Source organism: Mustela nigripes, chromosome 2, assembly GCF_022355385.1.
Source record: "Mustela nigripes isolate SB6536 chromosome 2, MUSNIG.SB6536, whole genome shotgun sequence".
Lineage (NCBI taxonomy): Eukaryota > Metazoa > Chordata > Mammalia > Carnivora > Mustelidae > Mustela > Mustela nigripes.
In genome coordinates, this window is record NC_081558.1 from 31,999,205 (window position 1) to 32,017,435 (window position 18,231).

General features: G+C 49.6%; 1 protein-coding gene across 4 annotated transcripts in view; it reads right to left on the bottom strand.

The window, feature by feature from the left end:
* The window catches only part of PRICKLE2 (prickle planar cell polarity protein 2), a 319,924-nt gene that overhangs the window by 30,638 nt on the left and 271,055 nt on the right, over positions 1–18,231 (bottom strand). For all 4 annotated transcript variants that reach the window (XM_059390095.1, XM_059390096.1, XM_059390097.1 and 1 more), the window contains 3 exons: positions 18,001–18,204; positions 14,445–14,631; positions 8,532–9,404 (listed from right to left, as the gene is read on the bottom strand). In XM_059390095.1, the coding sequence (XP_059246078.1) occupies positions 8,532–9,404; positions 14,445–14,631; positions 18,001–18,204 (1,264 nt within the window). The remainder of the gene's footprint in view (positions 1–8,531; positions 9,405–14,444; positions 14,632–18,000; positions 18,205–18,231) is intronic.

The following is an 18,231-nucleotide window of genomic DNA, read 5'->3' on the forward strand; positions in this document are numbered from 1 at the left end:
ACTGTGCCAAAGTATTTAGAAGGTTTGATTATGTTTATAAGGAAAAGAGTGAGTCAAAAAAGTACGTTTTTGTTGCTGCAAGTCAAAGGAAATGTAGATTTCAATACAAATCAGTTTGGGAGCCTCTTAAGGGTCCCATTCCAGGAACACGGTGACGTCCATTCGACTGGATATTAACGCAGCCATTAAACGTGATGTGATAAAAGCCACGAAAAGAAGCTAATAACAGAATGCAAATGAAGAAAGTCAGGACCCAGAACCTTCAGAATGTCTACAATTCAGAAAAAAATATAACATGCTGGTATACAGGGAAAAGATATGAAAATTCACCAAAATATTCACACTAGTCAAGAGGTAAGAGCTATGATATATTTTCCCCTATTTCTTAATTGTTCTCTTGTAGCTGTTCCTAGTTGCCCACATTTAAAAAAATAAATCCTAAAAATCTGAGTTTCAAGGCCATTACCAAGTGGGTGTGAGCGAAGTTATTTCCTGTTGTGAGATTCCTACATTCAAAAGCTCCAAGAGAAATGCACACAGGTCCTTTAAAAATTTACTTTACAAAATCTGGTACCAGTCTGAGGTGCCTGTCGGCCCCCTCCCTCCACCCTGGGCACATGTTCCTGTGTTGCCTTTTCAGTAATAAAATGAATAAAATCAGCAACCTTTTCTCTCCTGTCAGCAACCATGGTTACTTATTCTGGGTAGAGATGACTGCCCATGCCCAGGGAGGTTATAAATAAGCCTCCTGAATGGTTATTAAAAACCAGGACACTGGAAAAATTTCTCTGAACCCAGAAAATGTCAGCAAGACCGTGACCTGAAGCAGGCATGCATCGGGCCCTCTGGGGTGGGCTCTGTTCAGACTGCTCTGTCCACTGCCCCCTCTCCCTCTCACCTGGCCCCGAGAATATCCTCGGCTTCCACACAGCACGAAATTGACCCAAAAAGAGAAACACAAGATGAACAGATTCTACCACGACTTTCACTCAGTTGGTTTTTCATCTGGGCCTTGGTCTATGAGTCCGGTTCACAGTCATGAAATACCAGTAAGGGGGCATCGCTGCCATAAGGAACACAGAGAAAGTCACCCCGTGGAACTGGTCAGAAACCTGACTCACACCTTCAACACTGAGCTGAGGGGTTGGGTTCTGCCCTTGCAAAACATCCCCTTGCCATCCTGAATTCCCCGCATTAAAATCACCATGGAGACATGCCCCCTCATCTCCAGAAAACCATGGCAAATATACATAATGGACATATGAGGTCAAGTTCACATGACGGGGCTTCCGGAGGAAGGAACCAGATCCTGGATCAGTCCCGGAGGGATGCTCCCCGGATAGGCTCAGGAGCAGGTTCGTGTGCTGTTTACTTCCTTGCAGTACAATCCCATTTCTTTCGAAAATACTACCTGGATTCGTCTTTGGGAAGCCCATGTCCATTCTCAATCCCTGCAGGTTGCATGGGCTGCACCCCATCCCCTAGGTCCCAGGATGGGCACATGACTCAGGATGGACTGAGCAGAGTGAACATTCCTCCGTTCCTTCCACTGCAGGAGGTCCTTTAAGAATTGTCAGGTGGGGGCGCCTGGGTGGCTCAGTGGGTTAAAGCCTCTGCCTTCGGCTCAGGTCATGATCCCAGGGTCCTGGGATCCAGCCCCACGTCGGGCTCTCTGATCAGCAGGGATCCTGCTTCCCTTCCTCTCTCTCTCTTTGCCTGCCTCTCTGCCTAGTTGTGATCTCTGTCAAATAAATAAATAAAATCTTTAAAAAAAAAAAAGAATTGTCAGGTGACGCAAGTCAGGCAAACGGGACCCCACTCTGGGGCTTTGGGTGACACTACCTCGTGCTAATGGGTGTTAGCCTGGAGTTGCCCACGGCCATCTCAACCACCACAGGGAAGAGCCCACCTGAGAACGAAGCCAGCCAGTGGGGAGGAAGTAAGAGCCCAGAGAGAGAGAGAGAGAGAGGAGATGGAAAGAAGGTGGGTCCTCATGACATCATTTGGGCACCTGGATCCCGCTGTTCCCAGAACCCAAATCCTGTGAACTTGGTGGACACTCAACTTAAAACAAACTCATCTGTGTACACCAGTTGGGTTGGGCTTCTGACACTTGCAAACAAGAGTTCTGCCCTTCTCATGAAGGAAGACAATCCCAGTGTATTCTCGGTGCTGGCCCGGAGGCCAACTGACAGGACTCTGGGTTTTCTAATCTGTAATTCCGGACCGGGCCACCCATCCTTCCCAGCAGAGGGGATGAACAAATGATCTGGGTTGTGAAATTCATGAGCATGACTGAGGTGTGGCCGCTCAAGTAAGAGGGGGGTAGCGAGGAACGGGGTTTCTGGGGGCTGGGGGGCAGCTGGTTAGGAGGTTTTACCCAACCAATTAAATAAAGAAAACTGGGGTAGAGGATGCACATCCAAACTATGCAGAAGAAAAGGAGCAATGTTCCAGCCCAGAATTAAATATAGAAATGTTTTGCATTATAAGGATTAAAAAACATTGCAGACATTCTTGGTCAAGTGAGCTGTTCCAGTTGGTTCTTTCAACTCCCCTCCACCCCTTGTTGTTCTCTGGTTCTCTCCCAGTTGGCCAGCAAGGCTGAAAAATTATCCCATGACTCCCTGGCCATCAGTACATCTTGTACATGCATCTCGGTCTTGCACAACAAAGTGTCCCTTGTCAAGGTGTGTCGGTGCCACAACTGTGCAACACTCATCAAAGGCAGCAGGAAGTCCTTCCGGACTTCTGCTTTGGCGGGGTCTCTACATATCCAGGCCAATGACATGTGCACTTTTAGCTGATGGCAGCCTGGGTCAAAAATCAGAGTCGGCAAACTCTTACACAGTTCTAGGTTTTTGACTTGATCCTCTCTGTCTCTCAGAACCCTTCCCCCAAAGGCACGGTCAACCTGCCACTTTTCTCTCCTAGGTCAACATCCTATCGGTCTTCCTCTATCAGTCTTTACTGCTGTTTACACTGTGGGCCTTCTTTCATGTGTTTATACTTGCCATACATTCCTACCACGGGGCCTTTGCACATGCTGCTCTTGCTGCCTGGAATCCTCCTTCCCTTGTCCCTTAAGCATCACTTTTTCAGGATATTCCATCTAACCTCCCTGTTTCAGCTTTATCTCACTTTGCATGCCCCCTTAGCCCACATTTACCACAGATTCAATTTCATATTGCACAATTCAATGCTTCTAATCTATTGAACTCCATTAGACTGTGAGGAGCAGGAAGGTAGGCTCTTTGTCCACTTTTGCTCAGCGCTGTATCCCTAACCCACTGCACAGGCAGTGGCATCTTCTTGCTGGCACTGAGTACTTAGTGGACATCAGGCACTATCCTAAGTTCTTTACAGGAATTAACTCTTTAATTCCCACAACACCCTATAAGGCACTGCTGTCATTTTATTTCACAGATGAAGACACTGAGGCATCAAAAAGGTAAGCTCAAGGCCACACGGGTATTAAACCACAAAGTCCAATTTCCAGCTCTGGCAGACTGGTCTACAGCCCATCACGGGGTAGGCCCTCAAGTCACAGTGGCTGGCTGCATGAATGCACAGAAACCATCCTTTCTTTACTCCCCTCCACACCTGTATTTCCTTCCTTTAGGTCGCAGCTCTCTCTGACCCAGCCACTCCTCACGGCATGCGGCTGATCCTCAAGGAGAGCTGTGTTCCCAGCCTCACTGCTGCGCTCCAGCGTGCTTTGCTGGGGACAAGCTACCCATCTCCAGCTGTCCTTTGGTGCGCCCTCTGCCTGAGGCAACAGGTCCCGATTTGAACTCTCCTCTTCACCTGACTCTATTGTGACTTGAACGGTGGCCCTGACTTGTGGTACAGCCTTCCCCTGATCTCTGCAGGGGCCTCCCACCAGGCGCCCACCCCTGGACCGTCTACACCTGTCTCCTTTGTCTTTAAGTTCCCCTGACCCACGCAGATCACCTCGGACTACCAGCTTTGCCTTCTGCCGTGCTCTCCAGCTTCGGTCCTGCCCTGCCCAGGCCAGACGGACGTCAGCAGACTGGCTGCAAGAGGAAAAGAAATCCCGATCCCGACTGTGACCATGCCCCTTCCTGTGGGGACTCTATCAAGGAGGTTGAGAGCAAGCGCCTTGCAGGTTGAGATTCTGGCTATCAGTCGTGACCATGGAGAGGTCACAAATCCTGTGGACTTGAGCATACTTCCCTGTAAATGGGCAAAATAATCAGACTTATCTCACAGGGCTGTTATGAGGATTTAGAGAGACGTTACATGGGACATCACCATCGTGTTAGACCATAGTCTGTGGTCTTACAGTTGTCACCCATTACGACTATCATCACTGTGCACATGTCCATGGTATGGTGGTTGAGGGCACAAGCCTGGAGCTAGACTGCCTCCTGCTCCTCCACTTCCAAGCTGTGTGGGCTTGAGCTACACAGCCTCTCTGGGTCTCACTTAGGTCATCCTTAAGGGGGGACTAACAGTGGGGTCCACCTCCTCCAGCTATGGTGAGCTAGTTCACACAAAGCCCTTAGAATCTACCTAGTACGTGCCCAACACCCCATAATGCCAGTAGCTGCTGCTATTACTATGTGCAGTACTAGGGTCACCCAGGCTGCAAGCTGCTTTGCGGGCATGTTTAGGCAATGACAGGGTTCGAGAGCTTCTTCAGGGCTCCACATGGTGCTGGTGTCAATGGCTGACGGTGCTTACTTGACTCACTCCATGTGAGCCTAATGGGTGGATAGTATTTTCCAGAGACAAGGGGCAATGTGCTCCTGGTTCTAAGCAAATCAGTACGGGGCAAAGCCCAGCTCTAAGGCTGGCAAGTCCTTGAGGCTGTTTTTCCAGATCTGTTCAAAGGAAAAATGCTGCCTACAACAAGATCATGCTTTATGCCAGATTGAACACAACAAACTTATTCAATAACATGAGTTATTGATGATGGAAGGGAAAAAAAATCCATTATCTAGAAAACTAGCTTTCACCTGAGGATTAAGGTGTTTTGGCTAATCCTTCTATGACCCATACTTGTTACTCACAGACTGGGATTCCAGGATTTAAAGATACACAGTTCTACCTGCCTCCTTAGCGCACTAGGCAGCGCGTCAGTCTCATAAAGATACACAGTTCTGAGCACTGCCTTCTCAAAAGACGAGGAACTTTCTAGCAAAATTTAAATGCAACAATGGGGTTGGCAGCAAAACAACCGAGTTTCCAAGTCTAGTCAATACCACGTCTTGGGTGCATGCATGGACGTGTGTGTGTGCGCGTGTGTGTGCATGCAGTGTAGGATCTAGAAGGCTATCTAAGGTTTGCTCCAGTGACCAAGAACGAAGCAATGCTTAGAAGATGAGCTGCAATCTTTCTTCCATACGGCTGTGTCTGACAGATCTATGGAAACACAGGGGCACAGAAGGCATTTCTTCAGTTCCCTGTTCCTCATGCTCTTCGCACGCTGGTTTAAAAAAGGAGAGCGTCCCACAGGAACATCTGCAAACCTAAAAATGCAAACCTGCGCAGCTGGTGGACGCTGGGAGATGTCAGTAGCCAAAACATTCTTGGAGGCCCAATCTGTGCACCAGTATGCTTGGGATAAGAATGATGAAAATGCAGTCACAGCAAAAAATATCAGGTGACCCTCGTAGAAGGTCCTCTGTGTCAAAGACTATATTAATGAGTTTACATGCATCATCATAGACTTCTCCCCAAAACACTATGAAGGACGTCCTGTTACTCACTAAATTCCACAGATGAGGTGACTGAGCCTTACAGAATGTAAGCAGTTTGTGGAAGGCCACCCGACTTGGCCATGTGAACCGGTCTTCCAAGCCATTAATTGACAATCTGAAAGACTGGAGCTCCTGTGAGAACCTCCCAGCAGACTAAGGATGGGGTTAACTCTGGGCCCGTCCGACCAGCTCCCTCCCGCCAGCTGTGCTGTCCAGAATGGGTGGCTGCTAGCTACACGTGGCTACTGAAGTTAAATGGAATATCAAATTCTGCTGGGTGCCCTTGAGTACTTGAAACGGGGCTAGCACAACAGATGGCCCCGAAATTTTAATCTCATTTAATTTTCATGAATCCGAATTTCAACAGTCACATGTGGCTACTGGCTTCACGGGGCAGTGTTGATTTCTGGATTTTTTTTTTTTTTTTTTTTGGGTAAAGGTATCAGACACAGTTCAGGGAGGCATCTCCTAATCTCAGAGTCAGAGGGACATACAGTGCTTTGCCCAAGAGCCCTTAGAAAATCATGGGGATAAATGCATCTTCTTTAGGATGCGAGATGGTACATTCTTCAAACATACACCACTTGACCTTTCCAATATTTCCCAACACCTAGATCTGATTTTCTCCTAAGTCACTGCATGAGGACAATCAAGTCAAACAGACAAGCCCACAGACAGCTGTTCTCAGACAGTGGCTGCTTCAGCGTCAGCAGCAGCTGGTTGAAATACAGGTTTCTGCCCCGCCCCCCGGCCCCCACCCCCGCCATAGGGTCTGATGCAGGAGGTCTGAGGGGACTCCCTGGAGTCCATTTTTGCATCAAGCAGCCAATATCAAATGCACGTGGTCTAGCTTCGAAAAATGCTGCTTCAGAGGCTGAATTACCTGTTTATCTTCTGGTCTCTTAAATAATTATAGCATATACATTTTTCAAAAACAGCACACACTGGGCTGAAAGCCAGGCAGTCATCACTCGGCACTAACTGCTCGCTTCTCCGACATGCGGTAAGGCGCTTAGTCACTAAGGCCTCGTTTTTGTTTCATCTGAAACAGGAGGGTAACGATACCTGCTAGTTGTCCTCTAGGACACACAAGAACACAGACGTGAACGCATCTCAGAGGTGTAAGGGTTACAAACATCCTGCGGAGACCTCCTAGGACTTACAGACCTGTTTGCTGGTTGAAAAGAGTTTAAATAGATTTCACATTTTAAAAATCCCCATGTTTAGCTCGTCTTGAGGAACTGGAAGTGTTGGCCACCTGGTATGATGAACAGCACCGCCCGGGGGTGGGGGTTGAAGGCACACGTTCAAGTCCCCACTCCATCTTTTAAAAGCCAAGTGACTTGGGGCAAATTCTCCAACGTCTCTATGCTTCAGTTTCTTCCATTTTGACATGAGACTCTTAATAGTATAACCATTTTCTAGGGCTGGGAGGGTTTCCTTAAGTGAGTTAATATTTATGAAGTGCGTAGAACACAGTCTGGCACAGGGTAAGAGCTACGTTGCTGCTGGGTGAATAATTAAATATCGTTACACATGGCAACGACCCGCTAGAGCTGAGCTGGGGCTGTCACCTCCGGATGGGGCTGGCACGTACAAGTTCATCACAAGCACCGCCAAGACCCATGGAACTCTGGGGTCCCTGATGTAAGGGGTAGGCGTGCGTCCCCCTCCTTGGGTGTTCCACTTATAAGGGAAGCACATCTTGGGGCAGTCCTTCTCAGCTATCGATGGCAAAGGACCCGTTTTTAATTTTCAACCCACCATGGGAGACTATGCGACCCTCCTGAGCGTGGAGGACACACAGCCCATGCCACACACAACTCACAACCCACGACACCCTGACTGGTCCACACTTGGACCAAGAAGACGAGCCTGCTGGGCACACACTTGCGGCAAGTTGCGGCAAGGTCAGATCGTTCCAAGAGTTCCTAGACATTGTCATTTTTAGTACTTGTCTTGCTGCAGACTGCGGTTAGCTTCCATGCTCAGACTACCCATCGCGGAGTGCCATCTTAGAGAACTTCCACATCCGTCCCCACAGGTCCCACGGGCTGCACCATTTGTCTGGAGAAAGCAGACACTGGATGGTCTCTCTCTCTTCCCCCTTTGCTCCTTTTCAACCTACTTCCCTTCTCCTGTCTGCCCACATTTCTTTGGTCTCCATTTACACATTGAAATGAGCTCCCTAATGCGATACTGGAGTTTGGGACAGCCTTAGAAGCTGTCACAGATGCCGTGGTGTCTGAAGCACGACCCGGTATTAGGAGTATAGCTTCCGGCTCATAGCTGCCTCTTATTCTGAGTGCTGTCCTTGGCCAACAGCCCCTGCCATGCCCGCTGCCCCTACCCACAACTTCGTCCAGGAGCCACTCTCTAGCAGCCCAAAGCCCGTGACTGACAGATACACAGTACGTGGGACTGTCAACCCCTGTCGCAAGAGGGAGCCAACTGTACAATGCAACCCATCCTCCAGAGCCCCCTGTGGGGTCAGGCTGCAGTCAGATGCCAGCCAAGATAGCATTCTCTGCTTGGCTTCTCCCCCAATGCCAGCCTGACTCTCTGACTCCCCTTCCCTGGGAGCCCACCCTCACTGTGTCGCAGACATCCTCATCCTTGCCTCAGGCTCTGCTTACAGGGAAAGTGATCAAAGACAGAAGCCATCTGAAACCACGCTTCCCCTCCCCGACACCCTGCTGGAGGAAAGCACATGGCAGGAACAACACGAAAGTCCTGAAGACCAGCCTCGGGTCACCTAGAGATCATTACCTCTCGCGTTCTGTTTTCCAGGTGACCGGAACATACCTGTTGCATTAGACAGGGCCAGTGACTCCATGGAGCCCGGAGGGGTCTGCTCTGTGGGTGTCATGTTCTCGGTGTACTTCAGGGAACTGATGGGATGGCGGGTCCGGCACTGCTGAGTGGCTATGCCCCCTTCCTCTTCCTCCTCCTCCTCGTATTTGGCGACTGGGATGTTGCCTCGGGTCTCACTAAAGCTCTGACTTGACATATCGCTGTAGCTCTCCTGGGATCTCAGCCTTCCCGGGTAATAGTCCTCTCGGCATTCCTTCATGAAGCTGCCACCGTGCCCCTTCATGGCCATCGAGGAGCTCCTTTTGGGGTTGCTGAAGTGCTTGGCCCACATGTCGGGCTGGGCCCCGGCCCCCTGCCCTCCCGGACTGTAGGAAGTTCTGATGTTGCACTGGCTGAGAAGCTGCAGAGGACTCTGGGACGGGTTCTGCTCCATCTTGTTCCCGTAATGGTAGGGCTCGTCGCGGCTCCGCCAGATGGGGTCCCGGTTGAGGCTGGGCGTCTGGCTGGACAGGCTGAGCATGTCCATCTGTAGTGACAGGGGGTCCACGTCGGCCGACAGCCGGTTGGCACTCACCTGCAGCTGGCTGTGCTGGTTTAGCATGGGCTCCTCCGTCTTGCTCTTGTTCTTGCCGATTTTGGCACTGCGCCGGGACTCCTTAGCCCGGGCGTTCTGGAAGGCCGAATCGGATGAGTCAGAGCCATTGGGGTCCTCGCCGGCACTGCAGGCCCGTGAGCAGAATATCTGGCCCTGCTTTGGGAGGAAGGGCCGCCCCAGGAGGGATTTCTTACAGTGAGCACAGCAGAAACAGGTCTCAGTGGCATGCCAGTGTTGGCCGTCATAGGTCATCTGACCTTGGTCGATCCCTAGGGATGAAAAAGACATGGAAGAGGCTGACAAGTTTGCTCGGAGGCCTATGTTAGGATGTGAGACACACAGCATCCTGGTTTGGCCCAGGGTTCCAAATACAACAGAATAAAATAATTATAAATCAATAATCAGGACCTCACATAGATGGTATTTGCGTCCTTTTATGAGAACCCCCTTGTTCTACCAGTCAGCTGCTTCTGAACTCATTTGCTCCGAGCAGAGAAAAAACTAGATCAAAATGGCCTGTCCATGCATCCTTCTGCCTGGGACAGATTCTCTCAGACAAAATTATAATCATGCTGCTAACACAAGATACAGAACTGCTCTAAGTGCTCTGCTTATACGTAAAGTCATTTAACTCCGCCACTGTAGGAGGTAGGCTTCTAATCTGATTTCCATTTCTCAGATGGGAAAACGGAGGTACAGGAGGGCTAAGTAACTTGCCTCACTCAATGCAATTAGGAATCTCGGGTGAGATCTGTACCCGGAAGTCCTGCTCCTAACTGAGAATCTAACATTTCCTTTTCACTCTCCCCGGGGGTCTGCTCCAATGCCAACTCCTTAGAGAAGTCTCCCTACACATCTGAGAGCATGTTCTCCACAGCTCTTCACCCTGACCTGCCATATTTTTCTTCAGAGCAAGAGCCCTGCTTGACAACACACGACTACATGTGTGCATCTGCTTATTAATTCTCTCCCCCACTGCAAGGGAAGCTCTAGGACGACAGGGTCCTTAATTTTCTGTGGCACGTCCAGGAACATGGCCTGACATATTGGAGGGTCTCTTTATAGAGTGAATGGATAACCTGAAGCCCAAACTGCCCCCCCCCCCCATTCAGATGAAAAAAATCACTGTTAACAGTTCACTGGAAAACATAAAAATGGATTTCAACACTTGGTAAGGAAAAACCTGGGTGTGGTTCATCAAAAGCAGCCTCCATAAGCACGCACACCTTTTGCTTAATGTCATCAGGGAAGGAAGAAACACACTTGCTCCCCATGCAAGGGCTGTCCCTGGTTTGCATAATCTTGTTACACCTGCCCTGCTGGAACATTCCAGAGGCCCAAGGGCTCTTGCTTCTCAGCATCTCTTCTGCCCCCTGCTGGTTCCAGGACTCAATCTCTCTGGGGGCCACCAACTTCTTGCCACCATTGGGCCATGAGCTTTGGGCAGGGCTAAAGCCATGCCTGGACCTAGTACCAACCAGTAAAAAACTGTATTGCCCAACCTGGTGGCTGCTTTCAGAGTGGATCTAATTCCTGCATTAGTCCAACGGGAGAATTACATGGACTCCCCTAGAGTGCCTCCCTACGTCACTATCTCAGCAAGGCGCTCTTTACACAGCAGTTGCTAAGCTGGTAGGATGGAAGTCTGGATGTGGGGCGGATGGGGGGACCCGCTCCTGTAGGGGGATCCTATGGGGCATGCAGTCTCATGCAAGTACTATAGAATGGAAGGGGACCTGTGCAAGACTCCTGATTTCTGATAATAAAAATCTTCCCAGAAATGGAGTTCTAGTGTTGAACCTCCACCTTTAGGGGCTAACAGTCCGGAACCCAGACCTTCCGGGAATCACCCTGATAGCTGTGTCTGGAGAGGCAGTAAATGAGAAACTGGAGAACAACCTCTAAAGAGAAGGACAAGAACAAAGGGCAAAAGCCAAGCAGCTGTCCTGGCCTCCTCTGCTCCCCGCCCCTACCTTCAGGTCCCTGGAGCCCAGGGAGAGAGAGGCACAAGCTCTCTCTTATGAGCTCTGCCCCAAATTAAGGGGTCTTGGCTGATTTGGGAGTCTGGCCCTAGGGACGAAGAGGAGACTTTCAGAGGGACAGGAGCGCCACAAAGGCCACTCGAAGGCAAAGCGGCCACTGTGGAAATCCACGCCTTCTCATCTGAGCACTCCCGGGAAGCGTGAGAACTGACGAAGCGGGACTAGGGACGGGACCCAGAGTCAGGGGACCCAGAGCTGCGGCTCCATCCACACTTTGTCCCAAGGCTCCTGGGAGGAAGCAGGGCGGGCTGCGAGGTCTGAAGTCCTACAGAGGGAGGCTTCAGGAGTCAGTGAGGAGTCCGAGGAAGAAGGTTCCCACCCGGGCTGCATCCTGTGACACAGCTGCCGAAGCCCATCCGCCCGGGGTCCGATCTTGGCCCGGTGGCTGTGTGACCCTAAGCAAGTGGCTTGATCTCTCTGTGCCTCAGTGCCCTCTGTGGCAACACAGGGCATGACAACAGGTCTGGCTTCCCAGGGTTGTTGTGAGTTAATAAGCAGACGGTGCTTAGACCTGTATCTGCCAACTACTCTCACTGCTCTTTTTCTTCTATTTTCATTACCTCCTGATGCCCAGCTCCCTTTCTGCTCCAAGGGCCACTGCCCGGGTGCAGTCCAGGAAAGGCTCTGGGGCTGGCTCCGTCTTTCCCGCCCTCCCCTGCACAGGGCTGTGCTCACCCCCGCTGCCCAGCATCCCCAGCAGCGGCAGTCTTCCCTGCTCCTCATCAGAGGCACACAGGAAGCCTGGTTCCCGGGTTTGTCCCCCACCGGCTGCCTCTCCGAGCTTCTGCAAGGAAGCTGTGCTCCAATGTGGCAGTGGGGCCCCAGTAGTGGGGACGTGGCCTTGCAGAAGGCTGGGCTGGGGTGAGGCGAGGCGAGCAGAGGGGAGGCAGGTGACAGACAGAACGGCCCCAGAGGCCATGCAATGCGGTCCCTGAGCAACATCCCTGATGTCAGACGGTCCTCTGAACTGGTCCTGAACTCAAAACATCTGGAAAAGGGCTGTGCTGTTCCACATCTAAGCGTTCCTTTTTAATTCCCCCCTCTAAGCTCTGTAAGCCCTTCTCGGAGGGTGTGTGTGTCTACTGCTGCTCTAGCCTCGGTCTGTTTATAGGACTGTTTACTCGGCGATGCGCAGGCAAAAGTACCGTTGCCCTGGCAACGGCCGCCTGATGCACGGTCCACTCTGAGCGGCTGTATAAATATGGAATATTTGTGTAATATGGTCAGAGCAAAGCACCAGGAGATAGTGGTATACAGGGTATACACAGCACACCCTTTCACTGTTGCAGGAAAATGAGATTTCACAGAAAAGTAGATGAAGGGAGAAACCAACCAGGGACCACATTTGAACTACAGCAGTGATAACACTGCAGGCCACAGAGGTCCCCCTCTCTGGCAAAACACTGATGCCTTTTTATGGATTTGCAAGGCAGGAAAAGGCAGTGCCGATCAAAGGGGTGAACAGCTAGAAAGGGAGAGAAAGAGAAGAAGACAGGGGGGCTTTCTGAGGCCGACCTGCTGTGGTGACAGACAGATTTTTCTCTCTTCCAAGTTGCTGAGCAAACATTCTAAGTGGCAGTTTCTGGAAAGGCTTTGAAGCCTCAATGGAAAGGGACAGAAGAAACAGCAACACTAGCGAGAAGGGGGGTTGTTGTGGTGGCAGGAGAGCGTCTGTACCCTCGATGCCTACTGGCGGACCCAGGATCCACGCACAGCGAGGCTGGCTCCGGGACGGGCACAATTCTCCCCTCCCCCTTCCGACACAGCCCACCTGGCCTTCCTCACGTGGCCAGCCACCTGTCCACAGAGAGCTCCCCATTTCCTAACCCTTAGCATCAAATCAAGTCCGTTTCCTTATTTTGATCTTGTGAGAAAGGAAAGCCAGTGGGTCCTTGGTTGAGGCATTAGGCCGTGAGAGGGTGAGGCTGTCAGGGCTGCAGGGGGAGGTGAATCTGACTATCACCCAGGCCCCGGGCTGGGTCTCCAACCCCGAAAGGCCTCCTAGAAGCAGGCCTGAGTCCGGGGGACAGACTGCTGGACCACAAAGGACCCCTGAGCACACAGTAGGTGCGTTGTCTGCAAAGCTGTGATTTTTAGCAACTCCCAAAGCTCTCCTAAAGACTAGCTAGGTTTTCATCAGAATGTATCATGTGCCTTCTTTTGGTTCCTGATAAAATCCTTGACGTGAGGCAACATGGGCTCCCAAACGGATTACCTCCACATCTCCCAACCAGGGGCAAGAAGCTGGCGGCTTCTGAGCAGATTTCTTGGAAGGGCACAAGCCGCGGGAAGAGCAGGCTGCTGGCCTCTCTGACAGTCACCCCCTGCCAACTCTTTCTTTTCCTTTTTAAAGGGTGGCTCCTTCTCAAGGTGCCACAACAGACGGTTGGATGAAGAAGCCACAGACACAGCCTGGTCTGGAAGAGTGCTGAAGGGTTGAACAAATCCGTTCTTTGCGAAGGGAAAATGATCTCCATCGCCACAGATCTGCTGCTTCTTTGGGGGAGTTTATGGCTTATGAGCTATTTCAGGTTCTCTTGCTTTGTATTCGGCTGGGTCAGCTTTAGCTGATTTTTTTTAGGACATGCTTGCCAGAAACCATTTGGTTTTCTTGACAACCCCTTCCTACCAAGAGGAATATGCTGGTTCCTCCCTCTGCTGATCCTCAAGTTTTCCAAGGAGACTGTGGAAGACATCTGTTTACATTTTCCCTCGGAGTTTCCTTCTGGGACCTCTCCCCCTCCCCCGGGTAGGGGAGCTGTACATCACATAACCCCATGTTGGGGGTGGGCCTATGACTCAGGCAGACCAACCGAAATACCCTCTTCTCTTATTTCTAGGGTGAAACCCGTGACCAAACCAGGGATGCTAAGGTTCGTATTTGGAGGAGTTGATTTGGATACTCGGACAGACGTGGCCCCACTCCTTTTGAGAATGCAAGTGCTAAGGCTCTGTATAATTGGGCAGTCCTCTTAGCCAGCATGCGAAAGCAGCTTGCTTTTTACCAATGCCAACAGAAGGCAAGCAGTGCTGAGACACAAAGGATAAAAAGACCTCCAGACTTTAAACCCCTGAACCATCCATACCTGAAGCAAGCCCACTCCTTGGCCTTTCTGGAAACGTGAGCCAAGAAATCCCCCCACACACACCTTTTTTTTTTTTCGCTTAAGCCAGTATGAGGTGAGAGCCAAAGGGTTTCTAACTACACCAGACACTGAGGAGACCCAGTCACAGCAGGACTAAGCTAAGCACCAAACATTGCCTCACCTATGTGCTGGGCACAGGTGTCACAATATTCTGCATACAAGGACTCAAAGCAGTGGCAACAGTAGGGCCTTCCCTCCTTCATGATGTAGCGCTGGCCGCCAAGCACCGTCTCGCACTCGAAGCAGCAGAAGTGTTTCATGTGCCAGTGCCGCCCCTCAGCTTCTGTGCATTCGTCTGCAAAGATGATCTAGAGATGGGGAAGCCAAAGGATCAGTGGTTAACACCCAGCCAGGAGAATGCACTTTAATGGAGAATACAGGCACCCCAAACTAGAAGGATGGGAAAGCAAGACTTTCCCACAATTTACTCAATTAAAAAATCTATCTGTATATGTCCTGTCCTACATCTCTATCAGTGAGCACACTGGGATTTGCCTAAAGCACAATTAACCACAGTTTTTGGTCTGGCCAGATACTAACTGAACCACATTTTAATAAGAGAAATAAAGTTCTACCCTAAAGAATAAAAAGCAAGACCAGAGACCAATGGCTCATGGGCACTTTGGACAGCACGTCCATGTCTTATTTGGCTGATGCAACATCTTTTTAAAAATAAGAAATGTTATTTTAACACGTAAGCTTCTGGTTTCTTTGTTGAAAACAAAGTATTTGAGAAGGAGGACTCCTGCTTCTAGATGAGTGGTCAGTTCTCCAGTTTGGTCCTATCTTGCACCACTCGTTGCTCTCGTAAAATGAGTCACCTTCGTGTACACAACCTGTCTTGCCCTAGGAAGCATTTGTGTTTTGACCTCTAATATAGACTTTTAAAATTTCAAAGCATGGACTTCAAAGCTGACTACAAACCACAGTAATCCAGGCAGTGTGGTCCTGGTGTAAGAACTGACATAGAGATCAGTAGAAGAGAACTGAAAGTCCAGAAACAAACCCAAACATTTATGGCCAACTGATAATCAACAAAGATGCCAAGGACATCCAGTGCGGGAAGGAACGGTCTTTTCAACAAATGTGGCTGGGACAGCTGGGTCACCACATGCAAAAGAACGAATCCGAGTCATATACAAAAATTCACTCAAAAGAGATCAGAGACCAAAGGAGCTGTAAACTATAATGCTTACAAGAAAACACAAGTGCAGATTTTCAGGACCTGGATTAAGTGATAGTTTCCTCAGCTATGCCATTGCAACTGTAAACAACAACAACAACAAAAGGTAAATTGGACCTCATCGGAACTAAACTCTTCTGTGCTTCAAAGAACATCAAGAAAATGAAACTGTAACCACAAAATGAGAGAAAATAGTTGCAAAGCGTGTATCTGACACCTAGGATGCAGTCTGAATTAGTATCCAGAATATGCAAGCAACTCCAGAATAGAAAGAAAAATCGCTCAATTAAAACAAAACAAACAAAAAAACCAGCAGGGGATTGGAATACACAGTTCTCCAAAAAAAGAAGATACACATAGCCAATAAACACATGAAAAGATGCTCAACGTTATTACCCATCTGGGACAGACGTATCAAAACCATAATGTGGGGGACGCCTGGGTGGCTCAGTTCGTTAAGCGGCTGCCTTTGGCTCAGGTCAGATCCTAGCGTCCTGGGATCGAGTCCCACATCGGGCTCCTTGTTCCGTAGGGAGCCTGCTTCTCTCTCTGCCACTCTGTCTGCCTGTGCGCTCGCTCTGTCTCTCTCTCTCTCTCTGACAAATAAATAAATAAAATCTTTAAAAAAACAAAAAACAAATAAACAAAAAACCATAATGTGGTGGGTATTAAGAAGGGCACGTATTGCATGGAGCACTGGGTGTGGTGCATAAACAATGAATTTTGGAACACCGAAAATAAAATTAAATAAAATTTAAAGCAAACAAACAAACAAAAAGAACCATAATGTGATACCACTTTGCACCCACTACCATAGCTTCTCTGAAAGAAAGTCTGCATTCCCTCAACTTGGGCACAGGATTACCACGTGACCCAGCAATTCCATGCCCACGTATATACTCAAGGAAACAGAAAATATATGTCCACACAAAAACCTGCATATGAACGTTCATAGCAGCACTGATCATAATCTTCAAAAAGTGGAAAGAACTTAAATGTCCATTAACTGCCTCTACCTAACATGACCTATACACGTGACTGAATATTACTCAGCCTTGGGAAGGAATAATATAGCCATACACTACAGTGTGGATTAACCCCCAAAACATTACACCACATGAAAGACCACGTCCAGAAAAGATCACACATTGTCTGATTCCACTTATGTAAAATGCCCAGAATATGTAAATTCATAGAGACAGAGAACAGATTAGTGGCTGCCAGGGGCTGGAGAAAGGGGGAGAAGGGAAGGGACTGCTAATAGATACAAAGTTTCTTTTGGGGTGATGAAAAGGTCCTGGGATTAGCCAGCAGGGAGAGTCGCACAACTTTATGAATATACTAAAACCCACCAAATTGGACACCTAAGAAAGGTGAACCTTATGATAGGTGAATTATATCTCAATAAACAAAAATTTTAAGACACCTCAATCATCATATTCTATTTGCCATTAGATAACAATAAAGTATTAGGAGCACTAATTTCCAGAGGTAGAAACTGAGGCAGGAAGGTAAAGTGGCTGCTTGAATCCCGGTGGAACTGAATTCGGTTTCCCAAATAACCATCTAGAGGGTCTCTCCAGAACATCACCAACAGCATTAGAATACAAATTAGTTAAGGCCGGCCAACTTCCTCCTAAAAAAGCGAACCCTCCCTAGGCAGGCAGGAGTGGGCTGTGGCTGAGAAAGGGGAGTACTGCTTTGCAGAAGCCCACACGACTGTTTGCAGGGTCAGATGGAACCAGAAATCCACTCTGTGCAGAAGGAAACCCCTATCCAACATCCTTCCAAAATATTCCCATAAAAGTGGTCAGGTTTAGAATATTCTCTTTTCTCCTCCAAACTTTTTTTTTTTTTTTTTTAACTTTTTGCAGGAATATAAGCTCCAAACTTTTGAAGCTAAAACAGCTATTCTCTTCCTGCGGCTCACAGATCATACCTGGGTGTGCTCCTCGTGGGAGAAAACACCAGGCACAGACTTGGGGGTTCTAGTCCGCTTTGTGACCTGGGGGAGCAAGTTCAAGTACCTCTCAGAGCAGGGCTCTCTCGTAAGGGCGTATGCACCTGCCCCCTGAATCCCCATCAGAACGTTTGTAAATCATGGGGACACTAAATTGTGCCACCAAATGTCCCTCTTCTCAAAACACTTTGTCCCACTGGAGCTCAGGAATCCCAACTATTTTAAGACTTCAGGGCTACACCATGACTGATGAAATCTAAAGTTTAAAGCTGCCCAGTACCTTTCTTTGAGAGTTTGGAACTGCCCTAGTGCCGGCCTGGATGCCCAGGACACAGCCACTTCCAGATGGGCCAGCAGCCAGAGAGGGCTGGGGTTTCTCCCGTGAGGCTTAATACAAGAAGGTAGACCAGCCCGTGGTTTCCCTCCATGCAGAAGAGCACAGGACCAAGTGGGGCCTATGGCAGGACCGAGGGGCGATGGGTGGAGCGGGCCCCTCCCGCCCCGCCCCCCGCCCCGCCTGCAGCGTGCTCTGACCTCATCGCAGGCTGCGCAGCGTGGCTTCAGGCACTCCGCGTGGTGCCGGCCACAGTAGATCTTCCCATCTTGGTAAAAGTAGATCAGATCCACCAGCAGCTCGTTGCAGACGGTGCAGATGAAACACGGCGGGTGCCAGCAGACACCGTGGCCGGCGCGCGATGCAAACACGGCGATGTCCCCGCCGTTAATCTGGCCTCCGCACTGCAAGGCAAGCAGACAGGTCAGTCC